Genomic DNA, 25,494 nt, shown 5'->3' on the forward strand with positions numbered 1-25,494 from the left:
TAGAATATTAATAGTGAAATTAAAGTAATGCTGATGGGGGGGGGGGCGGGGGGACACACAAACGGCCTCTAGTTCTGACTCCATAAAATGAAGATGTGAAAATTGCCTTTGAGAGCTCCACAGTCTGAACAGAAGAGGGGGGGAGGGGGTTATAGTGCTGACTCTAAAAGGGGGAAGGGAGTAGAGGGTTCCTCGGTTACTATGACAGCGCGGGCGTGGCAGCCGAGGCCCGGACTGACAGGTCTCCGCCCCTCACAGGACCTCAGGCCCAAGGGCTCGGACATCCGGCAGGAGGAGCTGGGGGACCTGGTGGATAAGGAGATGGCGTCCACGTCCGCAGCCATCGAAGAGGCTGTGCGGAGGATCGACGTAAGCGACCGTATCCACTGCCCGTCATTAAAGACGTGGATTAGCTGAGGCGTTTTAGCGCTGGGCCAAAGCAGAAGCCCCAAGCCTCTTCTCCAGTAAAACTGGACACAGCTGTCCTCAAAGATACAGGCGTTATGCCACATACATACCGTGAACATCACGGGCAATACATTGCATTCATTCCAATGATATATTCAGCAATGGTAATTATCCCCTTGAATGAAAATATAGACTTCCTTAAATAGCTTGTTTTGTTTAGTTTTTTTTTACATATAATCATTCTGTCTTTGCTTTTGTTGTTGGCTGTATGGCTTTATTGTAATGATGCACTGGTTACAGGCATGGCCTGTTATCACCGTTGTAACATGTTGGCTTCTTGCTATCTTGCTGTGTTTATATATTTACGTGGTTGTCCTCTAATCCTCAACCGTTTCTGTTTAAAACGCAACAGGAAATGGTGAACCAAGCCAGGAAGGACACCTCTGGGGTCAAACTGGAGGTCAATGAGAGGTGAGCATTGGCCAAAAGACAAATGAGCAGAATGCTCTGCTAATTACCTGTCATGCAAACTTGACAACTGCTTAAGCAAGACCAAGACTTGGTCAAGCAATCAGTCAATAACCACTTGATTCATTACATTACATTAATGGCATTTGGCAGACGCTCTTACCCAGAGCGACGTACAACAAAGTGCATACCCATAACCAGGGATAAGTTTGCTGAAAGACCCAAGAGGGAAGTACAATTTCAACTGCTACCTGTACAACAAAGATAAGGACCAGGGCCTATTTGAATAAACAAACAAACAACAAAGCAAAAGTGACCAACTATCCAAACACTGCTTACCTAGCCAACTAAAAATACCGATACACAAAGTAAATCACAAAGACAACAATTAAGGTTCACAGGGAGGTAGGGAGGGATGCTTGAAGAGGTGCATCTTCAGTTTGCGCTTGAAGGTGCGAAGAGATTCTACAGTTCTGACCTCAACGGGGAGTTCGTTCCACCACCGTGGAGCCAGAACAGACAGTAGTCGTAAGCGTGAGGTGGAGGTTCGGAGAGGGGGAGGTGCCAAGCGGCCTGTGGAGGCTGAACGAAGAGGTCTGGCAGGGGTGTAGGGTCTGATGATTTTTTGTAGGTAAGCTGGGGAAGACCCCTTAACTGCTTGGAAGGCTAGCACCAATGTTTTGAATTTGATGCAAATTTGATTCACTTGATCCAGAGGAAGTCGGAATTGCTCCTAGGTGTTTATAGTATCCAGCAAAGTGTGGAGTTAACCAGTCGGGTTGAGATTATATCAGAGCTTTGGCACTGACCACAGACACTCCGAGAGGGATTTTCAAAAGTTGTTTAAAAAATATTTTAAAATGTCTCTGTTACAATGTCTGTCTCATTGTTGACAAATTGAGTACTGAGTCAGCCTGTCTTTGGCTTTACACAAATTGAAGTGTAATGTAGCTTCCATGACAGGTGTGCATTCTCAGCATTTAATTCACGATAATGCATCTTACTGGCAGCACTAACATACTTTTATAGCTCTGAAAGAGAACCGAGTGGAACGGCCAATCAGGAGTGCAGGACCTAGGCATAATCTGATCCTCCTGTTTGCAGCTCCTTGCTGAAAATTCCAGCTCAAACCAGCCTAAACTGGTCAAGCTGGTTTCAACTGTGTTTTTCACATTCTAGCTGGCTTTAGCTGGTTAACCAACTGAAATAATCAGCTAGTCCACCAGTTTGGCCACCAGTTCCAGTAGACTTTCATTTCTAAGGCAGTCTCCTACCTGTGTATGAGGGAACTGCTGTTTCTCTAAGAGAGATAAAAGATGGCTGTGGGCCTGTACAGTGGCATTACAGAAACAGAAACTGATCTGTGCTTCATTGGTTTGTCTCTTGTTTCCTTCTAGAATCCTCTACTCCTGCACTGACCTCATGAAGGTGAGATATAACTGCCACTTCTCTTTGGGGTGTGATATTCGTGGCAGTGACCACTTCCTGTTGAGTGAGATGATGGGCTCCGTGGAGCCATCTGCAGGCGGTTTTGTCCTTTCTAACTGTGTGCCTCTCCCTCGTCCAAAAGGCTATCCACCTGCTGGTGATCGCCTCCAAAGACCTGCAGAAGGAGATTGTGGAGGGTGGACGGGTGAGTTGCAGGTCACACTGACCAGATGAACCGTATGCAGAACCCGAACCGGCTCCTCTAACCGGCTCCAGTAACGTTCCTCCCCATCACTGCCAGTTTCAGGAGACGCATCTCCAGTTTCAGCAGACGCATCTGTTTCCCCCTGTATCCTGCACAGAGCCCATCTTTCACACTAGTGCATTCTGACTTTTTTTGTTTAGTATCATGTTCCATTGAGAATGCTGAGCATCCAGCAGCCCTGTGGGATGGTGCATATAATGGTCACCCAGGGAGGTGTGTGTGTGTGTGTGTGTGTATATGTGTGTATATGTGTGTATATGTGTGTATATGTGTGTGTGTGTGTGTGTGTGTATGTATGTGTATGGTACTGATCATCCATTCTCTTCGCAGGGTGCGGCCTCCATTAAGGAGTTCTACGCCAGGAACTCTCGCTGGACCGAGGGGCTGATCTCCGCCTCCAAGGCTGTGGGATGGGGCGCCACACAGATGGTGTAAGTCTGGACAGGCCGAGAGGCCCACAGCCTGTCTGTCTGTATTCAGAGTCAATCCAACAATGTCTGCATCAAAACCCAATGTTGAGAGCCCCAGTAACAGCAGACTTCATGAGTTACCCTCAGATTATTAAGTGGTGATATCCTATGGATATTACAACCACAGCTGTTCCTGATTTCTGTAATTGCATCAAATCCCGGCTCTAAATTTCCAGGTGTGGGTGCAGCAGAAATAAAAAACTTTTTTTAATGTAATAAAGAAGGGTAGCAGTGTTGTATTGTGGTTGGGGTATAGGACATTGCATGTAAAAAAAAAAAAAGGATGAAAACCAAAGTGTGGCCTGTGACCTTTCACCCCTCCCAGCGAGTCGGCCGATAAGGTGGTGCTGCACACGGGGAAGTACGAGGAGCTGATCGTCTGCTCCCACGAGATCGCCGCCAGCACCGCCCAGCTTGTCGCCGCCTCCAAGGTAGACGTCGCTTCTCCGGCCGCCATCGATGCCCCGCCCTCAGACCAAATCACATCCGTTTCTACAGACCATATCCCCAGTTTAAACTCAGTTAAAGTTTTTAACCAGCGCCTCAACTAAGTGAGGGGTGAAAAAAGAGATTTTAAAAAGAAAAAGAATGGCAAAATTTTGATACATCAACATATACCAAATGTATATAGACATCTCTGTTTTCCGTCAACATTTTTAGGCATTCAGCAGATACTCATCCAGGTGTGCGGCTTACTGTGCACAGCTTACAGTCCTCACACAAAATGCACTTGCATAATATATAAATAGATAGTTTTAGAATAGTTATAGAAGCAATGCAGATTAAGTCCCTCGTTCGAGGGTGCATTAATACCCCACCGTGGAACTGGACCTACAACCTTGGAGTTGTAACCCCATTTTCTCCCCCTCCCCCTCCAGGTGAAGGCTGACCGCGACAGCAAGAGGTTGGTGTCCCTACAGCAGGCCTCCCGGCGCGTTAACGAGATGGCCGCCAATGTGGTGGCGTCCACCAAGACCGGGCAGGACCAGATCGAGGACAAAGGTGAGGGCACCAAACTGGCATCAAATGCGGGTGAAAAGGGAGCCCCGGTACGGAGCCCCCTACCTCGGGCCCTGCCCCTGGCCTAGGAGAACCTGAAGGCCTCATCTGCTTCTTTCCGTCCTCTGCAGATACCATGGACTTTTCCGGAATGAACCTGATGAAGCTGAAGAAAGAGGAGATTGAGTCACAGGTTAGTGGGCTCAGTTGTGTGTCTGTGTCTGAGTCTCAGTCTGTGTGTATGTTTGTTTGTTTGTGTGTGTTGGGGTCTTTTTGACGGCCTCTCTCTGCTCAGGTGCGGGTGTTGGAGCTGGAGTCTAACCTGGAGAACGAGAGGGTCCGGCTGGGGGAGCTGAGGAGGAAGCACTACGAGCTGGCTGGCAGCCCCCTGGATCCTGAAAATGACAACAACGGAGTCTCCAACAAGGCTCCTCCCTCCCCCAAACCTGCCAAGCCTTCCCTCTTTAAGAAGCCTTCGCTGCCACGGAAACCGAGCCCACTCGCAAAGAACCCGGTACGACTGACACGGAAGAGATCAGCCCTGGCACTCATCTTCAGAACCCTGTATGACTAACAGAAGTTTTAGTACAGTCAGCATCAGAACCCCGTATGACTAACAGAAGTTTTAGCAGTCATCTTCAGAACCCCGTATGACTGACAGAAGTTTTAGCAGTCATCTTCAGAACCCTGGATGACTAACGGAAGTTTTAGCACAGTCATCTTCAGTACCCTGTATGACTAACAGAAGTTTTAGCAGTCATCTTCAGAACCCCGTATGACTAACAGAAGTTTTAGCACAGTCATCTTCAGTACCCCATATGACTAACAGAAGTTTTAGCAGTCATCTTCAGAACCCCGTATGACTAACAGAAGTTTTAGCACAGTCAGCATCAGAACCCTGTATGACTAACAGAAGTTTTAGCAGTCATCTTCAGAACCCCGTATGACTAACAGAAGTTTTAGCACAGTCATCTTCAGTACCCCATATGACTAACAGAAGTTTTAGCAGTCATCTTCAGAACCCCATATGACTAACAGGAGTTTTAGCACAGTCAGCATCAGAACCCTGTATGTCTAACAGAAGTTTTAGCACAGTCATCTTTAGCTATTGCTCCTTGTACTATAATACCCAGTGCTCATTGTTAAACTCCTGCCACTGTTAAGCTCCTCCTTCTACCAAGCCCCCATCAAATAGTATTCCTCCCACTGTCAAATCCTGGATGCTGTGAGCAGCCCGTTTGTCAAGCAGTGACCATTTTGTGAAAATAATCCAGGTTTAATCACCCCTTCTCTCCCCCTCTGTCTGCCTCCCCTTCCCTTTTCTGACTTGCAGTTCAGGTGAACAGCAGCTGAAGGCGACTACCCCCATTGGCCTGACGACTAAGCCGATCCAAAAGGGAGAGACGCCGTCCTCTTTGTGTCCCCACCTATTGTCAACATATCCCAGCATCCTCTCTTCCTTCGCTCTGTCCATGGCCACTCATCATACACCACGTCAACAGCCCCCCCCCCACCTCACTCCACCTCTTTCACTCTTGCTGACCAACCTGAAAATAGCCTCCCGCTGCCTTCTCGTTGAAAGAACAATAACGTCTGTCTCTGCCTTACCTAACATTGCCTGTAGCTTGCGTCAGGCTTGCACTCAGCTCTGCAGTATATTCAGGGAAAACACTGAGCTCACATGGCCATTGTAAAGAACTTGTGTTGCTTTTATTGGAATACTTTTAATATAGTGCTTTTAGAGGTTGAACCTGTATTTTTAATGCAATGGTGCCTCTTTCTATGTTATTTTGTTTCTGCATTGTACATTAGCATATGAACATATTTTGATCAGAATATATAATGCAGTCTTATACAATGAGTGTATTTGAGGGACAACTGCTATATACCGATATTTTCTTTTTATGTTTTTAACTACTTTGGAATATATATGAGTTATGTCTGTAAACCGATATTTAGTAACCTGTGGAATACACATCAGAATATGCAACTATTATTTCAGTCAAGTTTCAGTTAGTCTTTTGTTAGACAGCTTAATTTAAAATGGTGAAGTTTTCCAGTGTATCTGCCATTTAATGTGAATCATGGGTATATAAGGGCATCTTTACAGGCTTTACAGGTTTGGTGAATCTCAAAACTCATAATCTAAAATTTCTCTGGGTTCTTAGGTAGTGCTGCTGTTTGCATACTCACAGAAATCTACTTAGAACAGAAATAACATCTACTACTCTTGATTGCTGTCTTAATTTCACAGGGTTGGGTTTTCTTTTTGAATTGATGCACAAGCACAATATTAGGTGGTAAAGTACACAGATCACTGGTTTCCTGGCAGTGAAAAAGCAGGATTGATTCTTGAGGAAATTTTTTAATGTTTTAAACTTTGTTATTTTTTAAGTTGGTTATAGTTTTAAACTTCATTAAAAAAAAAAGCCTGGCCTTCAGTTCAGCTGTGAAATTACTCATTTGTAATCAGTCGTTATCACAATCACTCATAGATTTATAGAGGTGAGCAAAAGCATGGCCCCTAAACATCAACTGCAATACGTTAAGTTATGGGAAACGTAGTTCCATAACCCTAATCTTTTTCGATTTGCTTAAAATCTGTTTATTTTTCTATAGAACTACATTACCCATGATGATCTATTTGTTTGAGCTTGTAGTACACTGTCCCTGGCAGTCCAGAGTAATGCTCCTTTATTTGTCATTTAGCTTCTTATTAGTCCAGATTCTCATCATTTACCGACTCCCTGGGCTCTGGGTTCTATGAACCATGTTTTTCCTGATTTTATTGTTATTTTTTAACAAGTAGGTCAATACTGGACTTTATAAATCTGCTTGTTAAGCCACCAAGACATTATACATGTTCTGGAATAAAGCACACACAACATGTTAAAGGAAAACCAAATGAACCTGCCCTCTTAACAAGGTTTAAGGTGGGTCTATGGGTGTGTTTTGAACTTTGAGAAATGCTTTGCTCTCTTGTTCTTTTCCTGTATGAAACCTTCATTTATACTCTCAGATGTATTAATATATTTTAGTAAGCATTACTGTGGTTTTCTGTAATAAATGTAAATGTTGAATTAATAATAAATCGTTATGGATACTGGACTTCTCCCTGTCTCATAATTACATGCCTGAATAATCTGGGCCATACGCATACTGTCCCTCTTCAAATTTCTGTCATATCTTGTGTTCATGTAGGAGTGTCTCAAGTATCGCTAGTGTGAACATCAGGCTCTTGTGCCTGGCGATACACGTGATGTTGATGGAAGACATATTTCTTAACACTTGGAGCATGTTTTAAATTGCAAATGATCTGTTATTTGGTTATGTCTGTTATTTGGTTATGTCGCCCCCTGTTGGGGATACTGGCTATTGTCATTAGTTGAATTTCGCGTTCAAATCCCATGGGACAAACCATCAGAAGCCCTGCCACGTAGAGGGGAAACTATTTTGGGAGGCTTTGATTGTCTAAAACTAGAAAAGCAGAAGTGCAAGAACACATCTGTGCATCTGTATGTGAGTCACGGAAAAAATCGCCAAAATGGCGTGAGAGATCATAATATACAGAGCGGATAAAGAAACGTCATCACCTTGTTCCTTTTTTTTATTAAACATTTGTGTTCGGTTAGAGTTAAACATCAGAAAGCAGCAGTTCCTGTAATTTTGCATAATAAGTGTAGAGTATAGAAAATTGGGTAAATTATAAGCAGCTCTTTATGCTTTGCCATAATGTGAAAACATTGTGGCGTTAACCACAAGGAATTCGTTTTTTTGAAGTCTGATTACACAAATAATTGTTTTGTTCTGTTAGAGAAAAAGCCGGAGACACGAAAGGGATATTAATATTCAGGTAATGGTATTAATATTAAGGATTCTGGAAGTAAAGCAAATCAGACGGACAAGAGGCAACGCGTTTCAAAGCGCCAACTGGGAACCATTAAATTGTCAATATATTTACTGCTGTTGATGTTGTGTTCATAAAATCCCTGACTTGAGTTAAGGAAGGGGCCCACAGTTTGACAATTAAGTTGTGTACACTGTTTTGGTCACTACAATATTTCGTAAAACTAAATATTGTGCGCATAGCTGCATTAACTGAGTCGTGAATAAAACTTACAATAGGATACAATAAAAAGCGCAATTTTTATTGCTGTATGTTTTTTTTTTTTTATGAATCCCAAACACGAAAATGATTAACCGTTGGCCGCTGTGTTATCGGCCTATTATAATGCTATTAAGAAAAAATATAATGCCGCAGTATTTGACTGCTGAGGAATAGCTATACTATTTAGTAGATCAATAGCATGACGAATTATATTCAATTGACTTTGGTATGAGATTACAATATCATCTTTCTGATAATGTGCGCAAATTGATTAATGTGTCAAACCTTGGTCAATAGCGTGAGTGCCGCACCGACAGAGGGACATTTTTCGATAGGCCACAGATTTTCCACAGTATGCTGAATGGAATTATATGCGCTCCTAAATGACAGCGGCAGCGACCTCTTCTGTGTGCCTGGAATTCTGACATGCGCAGTGCTTTGACTGCAATATGTCCAAAGATTAGGGCACAGCAAACTGTAGATGCCAATGGGACTGCCGGCGTTTTTATCTAATTAATCACAAATCAGTGACAAAATGGCCGCAGTTAAGGGACAGATGTCACTGATAGTTACCTCGGATATTTCGACGCTGAAGTGAGTAAATGGGAGGAAATATCGGCAGGAGTGTACGTTCATGCAGCGCGCTTAACTTAGCAAAGTGAAGGAACTTCGGTTGTGGCGAAGGAAATAATAGGAGAACAGGAACTGCATAGACAGGGCGCTAGCCATGGAAGATTTTGGGACCGCGTTGGAGAAGAATGCCTCGGATCTGACGGTAATGGACGTGTACGACATCGCCGCGGTCGTGGGACAAGAGTTCGAGCGTATAATTGATCAGTATGGGTGCGAAGTGTTGTCACGTCTGATGCCTAAAGTGGTCCGGGTGCTGGAAATCCTCGAGGTCCTGGTTAGCCGAAATAGCATCAGCCCTGAAACAGAGGAGCTGCGGCTTGAACTGGACAGACTGCGTCTGGAACGGATGGACCGACTGGAAAAAGAAAAGAAACACAAAAAGGTGGGGTATCGTCAGCGATATGGGGATTGGGCTCTGTTCAGGCTGTGCCACCATGCCGGACACCCCAGTCGTTCCATCTCCCCCTCCCTGTCCTAACTGGGCGTTCGATTTCATCCGCCAGCTTGAGCGGTGACAAAAGCGCATGAGTTGAGTCATAATATATTTTTAGGACCTGCCAGCAGTGGATACATAAGAAGATTTGAGCGATTTTAGTGATTATCCACGACACTGCAGAGTTTGCCATTATAAACCACAAGCTGATACAATGTAGCCAAACTCCAAACAGAACTTGACACATGGTAGCGACGCAATACGTCTCTTGTATTTCGTGTCACGTTTTACAAAATTAACTAAACATTGCGCGTTTTTACTGTCATCATAGAACGTCGTTTGTAGCCTACATAGCTGTACTGTACTAAATATAGGGCCTATGGTATGTAAATGCCTGTTGTTACAGCTTTATATACCTATACTATATAATATAATGCATTATATTCATGTTCTGTTTATATTAAAATTATATACAGGCCTACTTTATAAACACTCTGGATAAGAGTGTCTGCCAAATACCAATAATGTAATAAACCAGAAATTTAGATATAAATATCTTTAACAGGATTTTCTAATATTGATTGTAAAATCTATTCATTTGAAGTTGATGAAGAGAGCTAACAGGTTTATCAAAGTTCAAATTGACTATCAGACAAAGTTGCAAGGTATATTATGGGCACTCGCCTGTGGTGGGTATGTTTATGTGTGAGAGAGTCTGTCTTATAATGTTTTGAACTTTATTATTTTGTATTTTAGTTTTTTAGACCCCAATGTGCACGGAGCAGGATTATTGCGTTAGCTGGATAAATTCAATCCAGTGTAAAATCCAAAACCCTTCTGAAATTTAAACCTGAACCAATGTAAAAACAGCTGTTCTGGGTTTTACTCCGTAAGCCTGCTTTGTGATATGCGCCCTAGTACTCAGTGGCAGTTTTTGCTGAACAGACCATCTTGATTAAATAAATTAAAAGGGAATCAAATGAATTGGCTTGCCTGTGTCTGTCCTTGCATTAAACCAAACCTGGGTGAATTTATAACCGTTTTGGATTCACATACTTTTCTGTGCTCCATTGATCTTCCCTGCCAATCAAGAGGACCAGAAGGCAAACTCAGTAAAGCATAGAAAAGTATTTGATTCCAAAACAGTTGCGTAATTGACCAGGTCTGCATTACCCCTGGTTTGAGCTGAGGTGTGTTGGGTGGAGCAGTTGGAGCTGGTCTGCATTACCCCTGGTTTGAGCTGAGGTGTGTTGGGTTGGTGTGTTGGGTGTAGGAGCTGGAGCTGGTCTGCACTACCCCTGGTTTGAGCTGAGGTGTGTTTTGTGGAGCAGTTGGAGCTGGTCTGCATTACCCCTGGTTTGAGCTGAGGTGTGTTGGGTGTAGGAGCTGGAGCTGGTGGAGGACGTGTGGAGAGGGGAAGCCCAGGACCTGCTGACTCAGATCGCCCTGCTGCAGGAGGAGAACAAGTCCCTGCTCAGCAACCTGTCCCTCAAAGACTCCCCCATGAGCGAAGAGGACCTGCAGAGGCAGGAAGGTACTGTGCACCCAAATCCGCCCGTCCACTTAGCCTGAGGCAGCCCTCGTCTCCAACGGCAACCTGCAGTCGGCGTAGGCAGATGAACGGCTGACTGTGCTGCTCGGCTGGTGGGCCTCAGACTGAGAATAAGCTGTAGCTGGCCACCCTGATTGGTCAGAGAGCATGTTTACGATAGCAAAGGCCATCCTGATTGGTCAGAGAGCATGTTTACGATAGCAAAGGCCATCCTGATTGGTCAGAGAGCATGTTTACGATAGCAAGTGACATCCTGAATTGCAAATTTATTACAATAATGCATGACTGGATCCCATCACTTTATTTCCCTTCAAATGTAACACTGGGCCATATCTGCTTTTAAGAAAGTGCGCAATACAAGTAGTTTAGCTGTCCCATGTAAGTATGATGTTTGAAAGTAAACAGAAAATGATGAAAATACTGTTACGCTCTCAATGTTGCATGTGGCATGGCTGCTGTCATTTATCTGGCATGGCAATGATAGGCATGTTTCCAGTGAGACCTGGGAGTGGGAGGTGTTCTGCTGGAGGACACTGTGGTGTGAGTGGATTGAGGACGCGCACGCGTCGCAGCACGTGCTGGAGACTCGGATCGTGTTTACTCCGTCTAGAATTCCCCTCTCTGTCACTCACCCAGGGGAGCCAATAGAAACAGCCGTGTCCCGGGACAGCGGACAGCACACATTCTCCTCCCACCAGTCCAAAGCTGAAGAGCAGGAGCAGCCCACCGACGTTCTGCTCACGTGATCTCCTAGTTTAGATCGTCAGGGCCACAGACCGACTACACTCAGGATAGTTCTGGGATAGAACTGAAATCCAGGGATTATTTTTGTTTGGACAGTGTCAGGAATATTTAAATGTGTCTCGTGAGGGCCAGTGAGTTGGTTGTATGTTCCAGACCCGGTCTATGGCGTTCATTTTCAGAGACAGACTGTAAACTGAGAAATGGATGGGGTGGGGGTGTTTGTGTATAGGGGCAGGACCCGGGGATGAGACGGGCTGTCATGATCAGCATTTGTCCTTTGTTGCGGTCCTGGCAGGGGCAGCAGGGATCTGTGGGTAATGTCATTGCCAGTTCATTGTCCTGAATGAGCAGAGTGAAGAGAGAGGGCTACTTGTGACAGACACCCACCCGTGCAAGCGGTCACTCTCTGGCACATACACACAGAGACTCATACAAACCCACACACACGTACACACTCGCACACTCTCGTACACTCACATACTTGCACCCGTACACTCTCACCCACTCACGCACTCACACTGACACAGACACAAACACACTCACAGTCACACAATCACATGTGCACACACACACGCCCATATACACACACACAAACCCACAAGCGCACACTCGCACACATTCATGGCTCAGGCAGTAAGAGCAGTCGTCTGGCAGTCGGAGGGCTGCCGGTTCGATCCCCCACCTGGGCTGTGTCGAAGTGTCCCTGAGCAAGTCACCTAACCCCCAAATGCTCCTGACGAGCTGGTCGGCGCCTTGCATGGCAGCCAATCGCCGTTGGTGTGTGAGTGTGTGTATGAATGTGTGAATGAGAAGCATCAATTGTACAGCGCTTTGGATAAAGGCGCTATATAAATGCCTGCCATTTACCATTCACACTCATATACTTGCACTCGTACACTCGCACACACCCATGTACTCGCAATCACACGCATACACAAACACTCGCACTCACACAATCATATATACACGCACATTCACACTTGCATACTTTCACTTGTACACTCGCACACACCCAGGCATTTGCAATCACACACAGACACAAACACACTTGCACTCACACAAACACAAAAACACACACACTCACACAAACAAACACACACACAAAGCAGCCCTTCACTGCAAGTGAAGCATGGCTGTGCATGGCTAGCGCTGGGCTGGCCGCTCTGCCCTGATAAAGAGCCCCTCTGTCACCCTGCCCCTCATGCTGGAGTAATGGGGCTGAATGGCTTCATTTCCAGGCCCTTTGAACAGGGCTGCCAGCCCAGCTGCATCGACAAAGCCCTGAAAGACCCAGGAATCCGTCAGCCACAAACCTGCATCGTCAGGTGATGGGAGTACCCCGCAGAGCCCAGACTCGGGCTGCAGCGGGTGAATCGATTCGTTCATGGATTCCCCATTCAGCCAAGGTTTTTAGTCTTGGAGCATTTGGTTATCTTGATTATCTTGGAACATTGATTTCCTGAGCCATGCTCTGAAGGAGAAAAGTTTGTGTGAAGAGAATGTGTTTGTGTGTGTGTGTCTGTAATGTATGCACATGCGTGTGTGTGTGTGTGTGTGTGTGTGTGTGTGTGTGATGTATGCACACGCATGTGTTTGTGTGTGTGTGTGTGTGTGTAATGTATGCAAACGGGTGTGTTTGTGTGTGTGTGTGTGTCGGTGTGTAATGTATGCGCACGTGTGTTTGTGTGTGTGTAAGTGTGTGTTTGTGGGTGTGTGTTGCACTCCTGCGTTGATAGGGCTATTTTAAACTTGTCTAGGCTCCTGTTAGGGTCTATAAACACACACAGGACAGGGTCTATAAACACACACAGGACAGGGTTTATAAACACACAGGACAGGGTCTGTAAACACATAGGACTCGGTCTATAAACACACACAGGACAGGGTCTATAAACACACACAGGATAGGGTCTATAAACACACACAGGACAGGGTTTATAAACACACAGGACAGGGTCTGTAAACACATAGGACTCGGTCTATAAACACACACAGGACAGGGTTTATAAACACACAGGACAGGGTCTGTAAACACTCAGAGGACAGGGTCTGTAAATCAGGACGTCATGCAGAGAACACCCGCTGAGCCCAAATCTGGCTCTGTGCAAGGACACGCCACTGTGCCATCTGATTGGCAGAGGAGATGGTGCTGACTGTCACTCAAACATACAGCAGGGTACAGTTTAGCCCAGTATGTTATGCCAAGTGCAGTGTCCTATAGCACAGCGACTCACACAAAGGTAAAACTGATGTGGACTATATATCCGACCCACTTGATCTTGGATCAGTTACCTGCAGGTGACCCCTGGCCCAGATAAGCCCAGGTAAGAGCTAGACTGGTGGCTTTGTAACTTTATAAACATTATGAACAGAGGATCTGGAGGTGGAAATGGCCATTCTGGGACAAAGCAGAAGGTAATCAAGGGTAATCACGCTGCAGCAAATACAAGCAAATGTCACACAAAACCACAGAAATTGCAACAGTATGCTATGGAAACATTTCTGCTGCTGGACGTCAGAGTGCAGTTCTGGAACGAAGAGGATCGTCAGGGTGGCCTGTTGTCGCCATGTGTGACGACAGAGCTACGTGTCATTGAATGAATGTAATGTAATATACTGCCATGCTTCACATCAATTAAAAGTATCATTTACAATCTTGGCTAGTCTTCCGTTGCCTTTGCTAGTGCACTCCCTTTAAAAAGTACAGCCTCTGATATTTATCTCTGGCCGCTTTACAGGCAGAGTGCCTGTGAAAGAATAAAAAAAACAATTTATTGTTTATCTGTGCATGTCCTGTATCATGTGCCCTAACACCTTACCAAGTCCATGTACAACAGTGTCAAAATCCCATTCATAACTGAAATAATGTCATTAAAATGTATTATACATACAGTATTATCCAGTGCAATATGAGTGTTTATAAACTAATCACTGTGGGGTAGCACTGTCTGAAATTAATGTAATGGTGTGGGATTAAGCACAGTCATGTGACTCATCCTTCTGGTTGCCGTGGCCACCAGGTATGTCGGAGAGGGAGAGGCAGGTGATGAAGAAGCTGAAGGAGGTTGTGGACAAGCAGCGGGATGAGATCCGTGCCAAGGACCGGGAGCTGACTCTGAAGAACGAGGACGTTGAGGCAGTAAGACTCTGTTCACATCAGACGCACATCAAATGCACATCTGAGATTATTTATGTATTTACTGAGTGATTGTGCTCCCTCTGTGAGGGAATGAGACCCTGTATGCTGCATAAGCCTCACAGGCCCTGCTGCCTGTCTGCACACTGGCTCTGGTCTGCTAAGTGACTGTAATGCATTGTAATGTAATGATTCGCTGCTCTGATTAGCTACTCTGATCGGTTGCTTTCAGCGGCCACTCTGATTGACTGGCTGGCCGGTCTGATTGTTGGCTCTGATTGGCCGGTCTTATTGTTGGTTCTGATTGGCCCGTCTCTGATTGGCCGGTCTGATTGCTGGCTCTGATTGGCCAGTCTGATTGTTGGCTGTGATTGGCCGGTCTGATTGTTGGCTCTGATTGGCCCGTCTGATTGGCCGGTCTGAATGTTGGCTCTGATTGGCCCGTCTGATTGTTGGCTCTGATTGGCCCGTCTGATTGGCCGTTCTGACTCTTGTCTCTGCCCCAGCTCCAGCAGCAGCAGAGCCGGCTGATGAAGATAAACCAGGACCTGAGGCACAGGATGACGGTGGTGGAGGCCCAGGGGAAGGGGCTGATCGAGCAGAAGGTGGAGCTGGAGGCCGCGGCCCAGGCGCAGCTGCAGGAGCTGTCCGGCCTCAGGCAGGAGCTGGCACAGCTGCAGCAGCACCAGCAGGGGGCGCCCAACCTCAACGGAGAGGAGCCACCCGCGCTGGCGAAGGTAACGCCGCGTCAGCTGTTCACTGTCGCTCCTCTTTCCATCTCTTTCTATCTCCCTCCCCTTCTCTCCCTCTTTCTCTCCTCCTCTTTTTATTTTTCTTTCTTTCTCTCTCTCTCTGAAACAGGCATGTTATTGTTCCTCATTTTGTCCTGAATAATCAGGAAATACCAGCTATTCAGACCCGTCTCGAAATGTTAGATGATCACATCCATAACTAGTAAAATACACATGAAGTGCTGTTCTAAGCAAAACATACAGTCATCGTGCAATTATTATAATTTTTTTTGGGTTAGACAAGAGGGATATCGGAAAGGGGGGGGTGGATTATAGTGATTATAGTGCTGTAGGTAATGACCCTAACAAGATGGCTGCCACTGCCGATTACTCAACTCTTCAGACAATCTTGGCCAGGTGACTCACTGAAGCATCACATCACCAGCGTGTAGCACCCTCCTCCATTTTCACCTGTCCATGTCACAGTCTGAAGATGTGCTGGCTGTCAGTAATCTTAGCTTCAGACCAGGAGCCAAAAACTTAGAACAGTCAGTGATTTTATTGAAAAACTTCCACTAATATTATTATGATGATAATCATAATAATAATAATCATAATAATAATAACGATGATGTTGCTGTCATCTGTATTAAAGTCAGTTAGCAGGCTGGGAGAAACGCTGAGCTGTGAGCTCAGAGGTGAGGATTTTCACGGGCAGAGCGGTCCAGCGTGTGAGTCATCGATGAGTGAGGCCGTGTGACTGAGCTCTCAGTAAACAAGCCCAACAGAGGGGCCACAGTGCTCTCTGCATCAGGGGCCACATCTGCACATCAGTAATAATATCAGTGCAACAGGGCTCCTGCTTGTTCTGCAGATGTATCAAACGCACCATTAGTTCGTTCCAGTTTGTATCTTGTTTTTTGACTCTTAAACGAATGGATTTTTGTTTGGGAGGCAGAACTACTTTGCCAGGACAAAAAAACTATTGTCAAACATTTCTTTCTGTCGGAAAAGCATAGGACTGTGGAACTTTTGCTTAAAGCATTTCAGCCTGTGTGACAACTATATGCATGAAAGCGGTTTCTGAAGGAAATACATAATCATTTTGATTTTAATATGAATGCGTTCTTTTTATTGTTAATAGCTCAAATGTAATCAAGCCGGTTGTTTCACGTTCACAGTGGGAGGGCACTCTATAAATTACACAAACGCAATCAAATCTTCTTTTTTTTAAAGAGATGGTATAAAAGGTATAATTAAAAAATGTTTAAGTGATTACATAGATCAGTATGCCAAGCTGGGTTAGCAAAGTAAAAGGAAATGAATGAGAAAATATTGGCTGAACCTTGACCTTTGTTGTAATGCGAGTGACCTTGCATGACCTTCAGTGCCATGACTGTTCCACAGCATACCCTTCCTTTTTTTGTTTGTTTTATTTGATTAATTTATTTTTTTACCTCAGCTCTCAGAAGCAGCACCGGCTACAGGAACAGGAAGTCAGAGTGCACTTATGTCAGACCTCACAGACCCTCCCCAAACCCTGACAGAGCATGTTGAGTCTGAGGGGCGCGTGTCCCCCTTTCCCCAGTTTCTGAACTGGGGCTCTGAGGAGCAGGAGGGGGGTGCTGATAATGATGAGGAGGTGGAGGAGGAGGCTGTGTTTTTATGGGTAAACCCCGCCCTCGGGATGGCTTCCCAGAGTGGTGTGCTGTGATCCTAACCCTGTGTGACTCGCCAGCTTGCCTCACGTATGAGAAAGTCCTGTTTGACGTTGTGCCACTCACCGAAAGCTGCCTTCGTGCTGATCTGTGTGAAAGGATTTGAGCAATAACCGGTGATGGGAGAGGGAGGTGTCAAGAGCCCTGTTTTTTGGATCAGTCACTGGCCTGTTTGCACCAATTCGGGTTTGCGCTCCACAATCAAACAATGAAGCTCCTTCTCCCATGGCAACCGATGACCTTAGTTTAACCTGCGCTTTGGTTCAGTTAAAAGCATGACACCTCTGGGCCAAGGGTAGGCAACCAGTGTGCCAGCGATGTTTATTGTTCCATCCAAGCCCAAGAGTTTGATCAATTATTATTATCTATTTTATTGTCTACATATATTATGAAGTCTGAGCCTGCATGGTGAACTGTCGAGTACCTCCAGCACATAGCTTGTTGGCCTGATAATGTAGTTACAGGCTTGGATGGAGCAACATTAGGACTATCCCTGGTCCATCAGGGACAGGGTTGATCACCGCTGCACTGCAGGATGGCACCTACACGATTCGGGGCCTTTTTTTCAGTTTCACACAGAGGGCTGCTTTTAACCTGCAGGGACCAAGCAGTCTCTTTCCCCGCTCCTGTGCTTCAGCGTGCGTCCTTAAAGGGTCGGAAGGCAACGCACATTGCCCAGCATCTGAAATAAAAGGATCCGTTTATCAGCCGTGCGTTGACTGCCTGAATTACCATAGTTGCGCTTGGCATAACCATGTACAGTGAGCGCCCCCGTGTGGAAGCACCTGGAACTGCCTTCAGTGTACGGTAATCTGGAGAGCAGGCATGTTGTATCAAAGCAGAATTATATGTGTGTACCAATTTGGGCCACAGAAGACATGCAATGTAGTTATGACAAAACCTTGACGGTATTATTGTTGTTTTTATCAGTATTGGTAGTTAGCATTAACAGCTGGCCTGCCTGCTGATGCATGATGGGAGATGTTATGACATACCTTTATGAGAGTCAGGCTCTGTGGATTCCTAGTGGTTGGAATGATGTCAATCATTGACTAGTTTGAACCAATGAAAAGATTTAGCAAAACACTGTGATTGGTTAAAATTGGTGATTGACTGATAGCATATTGCTCCACTCACTTTGGTTTGATGAAGCCTCATTCTCCCATCACTAGTCACAGCACTCTGCATCTCACATGCAGTTCTGCCTCCTGTCCAACAGGAGGCGCTGTGTGACGAAGACCTGGCAGCAGAGAGGGGCGCTCTCGACCCGAAAGACCCCAACCGGCCCCGATTCACCCTCCAAGAGCTGCGGGACGTTCTGCACGAGAGGAACGAGCTAAAAGCCAAAGTGTTCATGCTGCAGGAGGAGCTTGCGTACTACCGAAGGTACAGAGCAGGCGTTCCCCGTTCCCCATGGCACAGCACCTTCTCACTGACGTGTTCCTAATGACCACACAAAGACCACACAATTTGACCATAACGATGTCACTTAAAATCGTGTTGCACTCATGAAGCCAACATCAGGTATTTTCGATTAGTTTCAGTTTCGTTTTTTCTTTCATTTATTAAAGGGTTGGTCCTAAAAGCTGGTTGGCCTGGTATTCACAATACATCACAAACCTTCCACTAACAAAATGTCGGGCGAATATTGAAACTCATTGTTTATCGAATAACTGTATTTGGCAGATGAATACACCTTGTAAAGTCCTTTAAAATGTGATATTATGAATGGTCCTGTCTTACTTAGTCAGTAAAGATATAAGTTGATAGATCTTGTGATCCTGTGTGCATAACATCACCCCTGCTCCCACCATGGCAACATTCACAGGATAACACGGGTTCTTATAACACTGTCTTGATCCATAATGTTTTAACATAGGGCTGTTCCAGGAGATCTGCTCTCCAGTAGGTGTTGACAGAGTTGGGCGGCCCAGCGTTAATGTGTCATAGAGCAGGTGAAACAGCCCAGCGTTAATGTGTCATAGAGCAGGTGAAACAGCCCAGCGTTAATGTGTCATAGAGCAGGTGAAACAGCCCAGCGTTAATGTGTCATAGAGCAGGTGAAACAGCCCAGCGTTAATGTGTCATAGAGCAGGTGAAACAGCCCAGCGTTAATGTGTCATAGAGCAGGTGAAACAGCCCAGCGTTAATGTGTCATAGAGCAGGTGAAACAGCCCAGCGTTCATGTGTCATAGAGCAGGTGAAACAGCCCAGCGTTCATGTGTCATAGAGCAGGTGAAACAGCCCAGCGTTAATGTGTCATAGAGCAGGTGAAACAGCCCAGCGTTAATGTGTCATAGAGCAGGTGAAACAGCCCAGCGTTAATGTGTCATAGAGCAGGTGAAACAGCCCAGCGTTAATGTGTCATAGAGCAGGTGAAACAGCCCAGCGTTAATGTGTCATAGAGCAGGTGAAACAGCCCAGCGTTAATGTGTCATAGAGCAGGTGAAACAGCCCAGCGTTCATGTGTCATAGAGCAGGTGAAACAGCCCAGCGTTAATGTGTCATAGAGCAGGTGAAACAGCCCAGCGTTCATGTGTCATAGAGCAGGTGAAACAGCCCAGCGTTAATGTGTCATAGAGCAGGTGAAACAGCCCAGCGTTAATGTGTCATAGAGCAGGTGAAACAGCCCAGCGTTCATGTGTCATAGAGCAGGTGAAACAGCCCAGCGTTAATGTGTCATAGAGCAGGTGAAACAGCCCAGCGTTAATGTGTCATAGAGCAGGTGAAACAGCCCAGCGTTAATGTGTCATAGAGCAGGTGAAACAGCCCAGCGTTCATGTGTCATAGAGCAGGTGAAACAGCCCAGCGTTAATGTGTCATAGAGCAGGTGAAACAGCCCAGCGTTCATGTGTCATAGAGCAGGTGAAACAGCCCAGCGTTAATGTGTCATAGAGCAGGTGAAACAGCCCAGCGTCAATGTGTCATAGAGCAGGTGAAACAGCCCAGCGTTAATGTGTCATAGAGCAGGTGAAACAGCCCAGCGTTAATGTGTCATAGAGCAGGTGAAACAGCCCAGCGTTAATGTGTCATAGAGCAGGTGAAACAGCCCAGCGTTAATGTGTCATAGAGCAGGTGAAACAGCCCAGCGTTAATGTGCCATAGAGCAGGTGAAACAGCCAGTGTTTCACTCGCCAGGCTGTCATCAGACAGTTATTCTTTCTCATCAGCGAGGATCCGGAGGAAGAGACTGGATCCTCCACGTCAAGTCCCTCCCCCGTGCCACGGGCCCGCCCCCACCCCAACACCCAACCAGAGTCCGGGATCAAACGCCTGTGAGTACAACAGCCACCTCTGCTGCTTACACAAACAAATCTTCGGTACAACATCTGGAAATGTATTAAAATAGTTCATTGTGACCTAACTGTGTTGTGTTTATAACAGATACGTGTCTGTATCTGAAGAAGCTTAGCCAAGACCTCCGCTGCATCATCATCTCACATACTTTGACCTTTGACCTTGCCCAGCCTTAAGCCCTCATTGTGTTGATGGGTCAGCCTCCAATGACATTACAGCTACAATGCAAACTGATTCAGTGGCGTTTACTGACTGTCATTGTAAGATGATTGTCTGCTGTTTTATCTACCTGCTTCTAATCGGTCAAAGATTTCCCTTTGAGGTGAGAAGCTTTTTGTACAGGATCTGTGTACAATTTGTAGTGTTTACCCCCCTTTCCTCTGAAACCTATGAGCATTTCCTAGAAATCCTTTCCGTTCCATTCCAGTACTGTTCCCAGGTTTTTTTATTATTAAAGGGGCAGTTCATCCAAATGTTTCTACTTATCTGGAGTAGCAGATAAGTGGAAACATTTAGTTTCCCTGAAATATGTTATTTACATAATAAAAACTCAACCGTAACTTTCTTTCCAAGTATAATCCTGCAGTTAAGCACAAAGGTTCCGTCAAACAAGTCTACTTCTACCAAAGTACATCCACTGTGCCGCAGGCAGGCGGACTAGTTATGAAACCTCAGCAGTGGTGACGGGACATGGTGGAATGCCCCAATTTTTAGTTTCAATAGAACAACTCATTTGCAGCTTACTTTCGTTAAGCACATGGTGGTTGGGATATTAGCGGGTGTAATTTATGCGATACTGTGCAGTACATAGTAGAATGTAAATGGGAAAGGAACCCTTAAAGTGTGACTGGCAGCCTACTGGATGGAAATGACCACACCTGCAGTTGCACATCCATAGAATGTATTTTCCTTGAGTGGTATTTGACCTGGTGAGAAACTGTTTCCGGGTCGTGTTCTCACCGCGGTGCCGTAATGTTTTAATAAGTGCTGCAGGACCCGACCATGCTGTGAAAAACATGTGCTGTGTGGTGTCAGTCAAAAAGCACAAGTGGACTTCAATCCCCAGGAATGTACACTGTCAGGTTTACTGAAAACATGCTACAGGCTGTGCCACTGCTGACTATGACAAACCTGATGTTACTTACACCCCACTAACTCTGAACTGACCACTTTTAGATTGAGCTTTTCTGATTGGTGAGGCCACCTCACCACCTTTTTCCTGTATAATAATTTCTGAAATCAGCCAGGCAGAATAGGACAGTTCTGCCCTTTGCTCTAATACTGCAGTCTGTCTAAAGGCCAGTAATGAGACTAATGATTTGTTTACAGCAGTTAAACCCGTAGTCACAGTAGATCCCCTCTTAGATTCCCTTGCGCTGATTAGAATGCTTTCACTCTCCTGCTCCCGAAAGCCCTGTACTGTTGCCTGAAATAGAGTAATAGATTATATAATAAAGTAATAGAGTATTCTAATATTAGAGTGTGTATTCATTGCACTTGGTATTAAAGTTACCATCAATCTACCTATCATATGGGAATCCTGTGAAATCACTTAAACTGCCTGCACTGCCTGCCATTATCACAATAATGATAAGCTGGTTAGCAGTTTTATCATACTCAGTGCAATAATGCTATTCTTTATGTATTTTATGTACACAGACAGGAACATATAGTAATGTACACTTACGCAATGAAAATTCCGGAGAAGAATTCAGATATTTGGATCACCTGTACGGTTCCCTTTAGAGTCGCGTGGTTAAAGCCCTCCTCCTCCTCTTCCTCCTTCCTTCCAGATTTAGTTTCTTCTCCCGGGACAAGCGACGGGGCTCCCAGAGGAACGCCCAGCTGGACGGCAGTTTGGGCTCGTGGGCGGGGAAGGACGATGTGTACACAGAGCAGGCCCAGGAGGCCCTGCCGCACCTGTAGCCATGGAAACCAGCACGTGGTTCTCTGTGACCTCTGACCCTGCCCCGCATTCACCTCATTAGGGTCCCCCCCTTCCCACCCCTCCCCTCCTCAGCCGCAAACAGCAGAACCCACCACAAGGGGGCAGGGCATGGTGTGGTGAGTCATAGGGCAGCTTCAGTATTACTACAATTTTACAACAACAAACAAAACAAACAACAGCAGCTCTAGTTGGTCTTAAGCTGTATCCACGCATGGGTCGGGTGTGCAGGCACTCCGGCATGCCGCATCGCAGGTGTATTGTGGGTAACGTGAGACGCAAGACGTGAATTCAGCCCGACAGGAGCGGAGTGGTAAAGGCAGGAGCCAGCCTGCGAGTCCACGGTGCACCAGAGGGTGGCGTCCTTGCAACAGAAAGTGTGGGAAAATGTCCAAGAAGAAATGTTTCAAGAAGTAGGATGGAACCAGTGGTCCAGAAATGTAGGAAGGAAAGCTTTGAGGCAAGTTTTATCGAAGGTTCAGGCAAGAAGAAGAGTTGAGCTGGTGGACCAGGAGAGCGTATGGCGTGAGGAGAGACAGGACAGCGCTGAAAAGAGGGCTACTTAGCCAAGAAATAAATGTCGTCTTCACCTCATACTAATAAGCTGTGAACAAGGCAATACCCCACAGAGGTCTATTAATTCCACACCAGGCAGTTCCACAGTCATGCAGTGGATCTGTATCTCTGCTAAGATTTCGCCCTGGTGGGCATTTCCTTGACAGGAAGTGGACTGATGTGACTTTTATGCAGTCGTGCGTTACGTGGCATTCTTAAGCAAATTAAGAAAACTCAGTGTTCCATGCATTATCCACACCTCAGAAGGAGTGTAAACATTAAATGCTAACTCTGTGAATGAGTGGAGCTGGTATGTGTGACAAACGCACACACATTTCACGCATTTCCAAGCAAAAAACACTTTCAAGGGGGTGATGTTTGGAGTAAATATATGTTTGTACCTTAAAAAATGGAATGTGATGGCAATACTATTTTTGAACAACTATATATGCTTTTTTTAAACGTGTGCTAATTTAATGAATGGTCGGGCCCGTGTGTAGGGCGTTTCTCTTTGAGGCAAGGTTGTGGAGGCATTGCGCTGGGGTCTGCACTTCTGTTAGGGCGGGACTTCATTTTCAGTTCGCTCAGCACAGGAAATAGATTTAAATTCAAATCATGAATGTAAAAAATATCCATAATGTTCTGTGACAGTGATCCTCAGCCCTAGCCCTGGAGAGCCACAGAGTCTGATGGTGATTGTTTTCACCATGAGATCAGCAATTTGACTGATTCTCACCAGAGAAACCATGTGACCTGAGTCAGCTGTGTAATAAAGTGTGCTACTTAAGTGCTGAGTAACGACAAAATGCAGAAGACCTTGTGGCTCTCCAGGACCAGGACTGAGAACCACTGTTCTATGGGGATCTTCCAAGGTCATGACATAAATTGACTGAACTCTGAACTTTAATGGAGCTGACCGCAGCTCTCATTCCTGCAGCTGGGCCAGGCAGTCAGGCATCAGGGCAGGGGACTCTGGGCCTGGAGACCCACAAGTTCAGCTGCTTTTTGTCTTCACTGTAAAATCAGCACCCAATTCAGACACAAATATCCAGATGAACTTGGTCAACTGTATCATCAACTGCTCTGCTTGATTATTGAAGTTTACAGTGGAAATGAGCAGAACCTGTGGCTCTCAGGACCTGGCACACGCCTGCAGCAGGGCTACAAGCTGAATCTAACTCCGGTCCTGGAGGGCCAGTCCGAGTGCTGGTTTTTGTTCCAACCGATCACCTTAGTTTTGGTGTTCTGACAGCTCTGTAAACTATGCTGGTTCACTGCTGTACTTGAGAACATCTTTAAGAGGAGACACTTGCAGTCTGTGGCTGAAGTGTAGCTGGTGCTTATACAAATGTCAGGTCAAGATACGACTGAGCCAATTTAAATAATGGCAGAAATGGCAGAAAATTCTGAATGTTTTGCAAGAGGGGGTTACCTGCTGACTGAACCCCTCCCTCCCTGGACAACAATATGGGCAGTTATGCATCACCTCAAAAAACTCAAAATGGCACCTGCAGTTTCAGACTCTGTGTCTCTTCACCAAGGACTAGAACAGTAGCTGGAGCACCCCCCCCCCCCTTCTTCCACAAGAAAATGAGTGAAAAAATACACTTATACAACCAAAGAAGCGTAAAAACATTCCCTCTGTTTCTGGCTCTCCATGAAGACATATGAACATGTGTCAAGACCCAGGGTCCTGTTTTATATGGCAGGACTTGTGCCATCTTCCTGCTTTCAGTATAAGGCCGATAATCCTGGCACATTCTCTTCTGGGGCTAATGGGCTCCTGAGCAAATTTAGATTCACGTTTCAGCATTCATATACTTTACTGAAGCAGTTCAGGTTAAGTACCTTACTGCAGAGTATATTGGCAGTGCTCGAGCGGGGAATGAAACCTGCAGGCCCTGTTCCTTAAACATGCAACAGAGCCACCCAACCTAATCCGCGTGCATTCTATAATGCGGTAAGGGGTGATATTTTTACAATTGTTGGTTCACAAACCAATTTTAGCATTGAGAACGGCAATGCAGGCCAGCACTGAACAGACATGCAAGGGTGATAGAGACAGTATTACTTTAATCGTCCCTATTATTTTGCAGGAAGGGGGATTTAGCTGATAAATGACACACTGATACTGGAATTCATATTTAAAGGGAACGTGACTCTTTGTTTGCTTGATATTAGGCTTGCACTTTGGCCTGCTTTAGTCTCATTTAAGAAGACACTGACGTGCTGTTCCTGTTGCATTCTATTCTGCTGCGTTTGAGAATAATAGATGAGCTTTATTTATGCAGTACAGCAGTATGGTTTCCATTTTGCTCACAGCGCTTCGCTTTGACGCTACATTACTGTTTTTATATGAAAGGCATTCATAGATATTTATGACCCCCTCCTCCCCCCAGTGCAATACAGTGTTCATTTCAGTCATGCCTGCTCAATAAAGCACTTACTGTGTTTACCCGAAATGTCCTTTTGTGTTTATGACCGCACATGTGAAACACAGAGGGAAAATTCAACCATTTTACCAGGGGCCTGTATCACAAAGCAGCAGTAGAGTTAGCTAAATAACTGCACCGAGTAAAATCCGGAAAACGCCAAAATCTGGAA

The 25,494-nt window shown here is 45.5% G+C and overlaps 2 protein-coding genes across 6 annotated transcripts in view; both read left to right on the top strand.

Annotated features, from left to right (window-relative positions):
* Window positions 1-7,141, top strand: part of LOC133142100 (huntingtin-interacting protein 1-related protein-like) — a 34,411-nt gene extending 27,270 nt beyond the window's left edge. For both annotated transcript variants that reach the window (XM_061263077.1, XM_061263078.1), the window contains exons 23-32: window positions 259-369; window positions 821-879; window positions 2,274-2,304; window positions 2,447-2,509; window positions 2,900-3,000; window positions 3,365-3,470; window positions 3,918-4,041; window positions 4,170-4,231; window positions 4,334-4,552; window positions 5,372-7,141. In XM_061263077.1, the coding sequence (XP_061119061.1) occupies window positions 259-369; window positions 821-879; window positions 2,274-2,304; window positions 2,447-2,509; window positions 2,900-3,000; window positions 3,365-3,470; window positions 3,918-4,041; window positions 4,170-4,231; window positions 4,334-4,552; window positions 5,372-5,380 (885 nt within the window). In that variant the 3' untranslated portion in view covers window positions 5,381-7,141. The remainder of the gene's footprint in view (window positions 1-258; window positions 370-820; window positions 880-2,273; window positions 2,305-2,446; window positions 2,510-2,899; window positions 3,001-3,364; window positions 3,471-3,917; window positions 4,042-4,169; window positions 4,232-4,333; window positions 4,553-5,371) is intronic.
* Window positions 7,142-8,567: 1,426 nt separating this feature from the next.
* rilpl1 (Rab interacting lysosomal protein-like 1) lies at window positions 8,568-25,345 on the top strand. Of its 4 annotated transcripts, none has more exons than XM_061263080.1 (8): window positions 8,568-9,161; window positions 10,596-10,746; window positions 14,529-14,647; window positions 15,151-15,381; window positions 16,838-17,044; window positions 18,313-18,479; window positions 20,264-20,368; window positions 22,184-25,345. In XM_061263080.1, the coding sequence occupies exons 1-8, from the start codon at window positions 8,874-8,876 to the stop codon at window positions 22,314-22,316; spliced, it is 1,401 nt and encodes a 466-aa protein (XP_061119064.1). In that variant the 5' UTR covers window positions 8,568-8,873; the 3' UTR covers window positions 22,317-25,345. The 4 variants fall into 4 exon arrangements, with proteins under 4 accessions (XP_061119064.1, XP_061119066.1, XP_061119065.1 ...); XM_061263082.1 differs by having other exon boundaries at window positions 8,568-8,921; XM_061263083.1 differs by lacking the exon at window positions 8,568-9,161 and adding an exon at window positions 9,749-9,877.
* The last annotated feature ends 149 nt before the right edge of the window (window positions 25,346-25,494 follow it).

The sequence above is a fragment of the Conger conger genome, chromosome 12, assembly GCF_963514075.1.
Source record: "Conger conger chromosome 12, fConCon1.1, whole genome shotgun sequence".
Taxonomy (NCBI): Eukaryota; Metazoa; Chordata; class Actinopteri; order Anguilliformes; family Congridae; genus Conger; species Conger conger.

Coding starts and splice junctions, on each gene's coding strand:
- rilpl1 (XM_061263080.1), top strand. CDS start 8,874: ATGGAAGATTTTGGGACCGCGTTGGAGAAGAATGCCTCGGATCTGACG. Junction 17,045..18,312: donor AGGAGGCTGTGTTTTTATGG/GTAAACCCCGCC, acceptor CCTGTCCAACAG/GAGGCGCTGTGTGACGAAGA. Junction 20,369..22,183: donor GAGTCCGGGATCAAACGCCT/GTGAGTACAACA, acceptor CCTTCCTTCCAG/ATTTAGTTTCTTCTCCCGGG.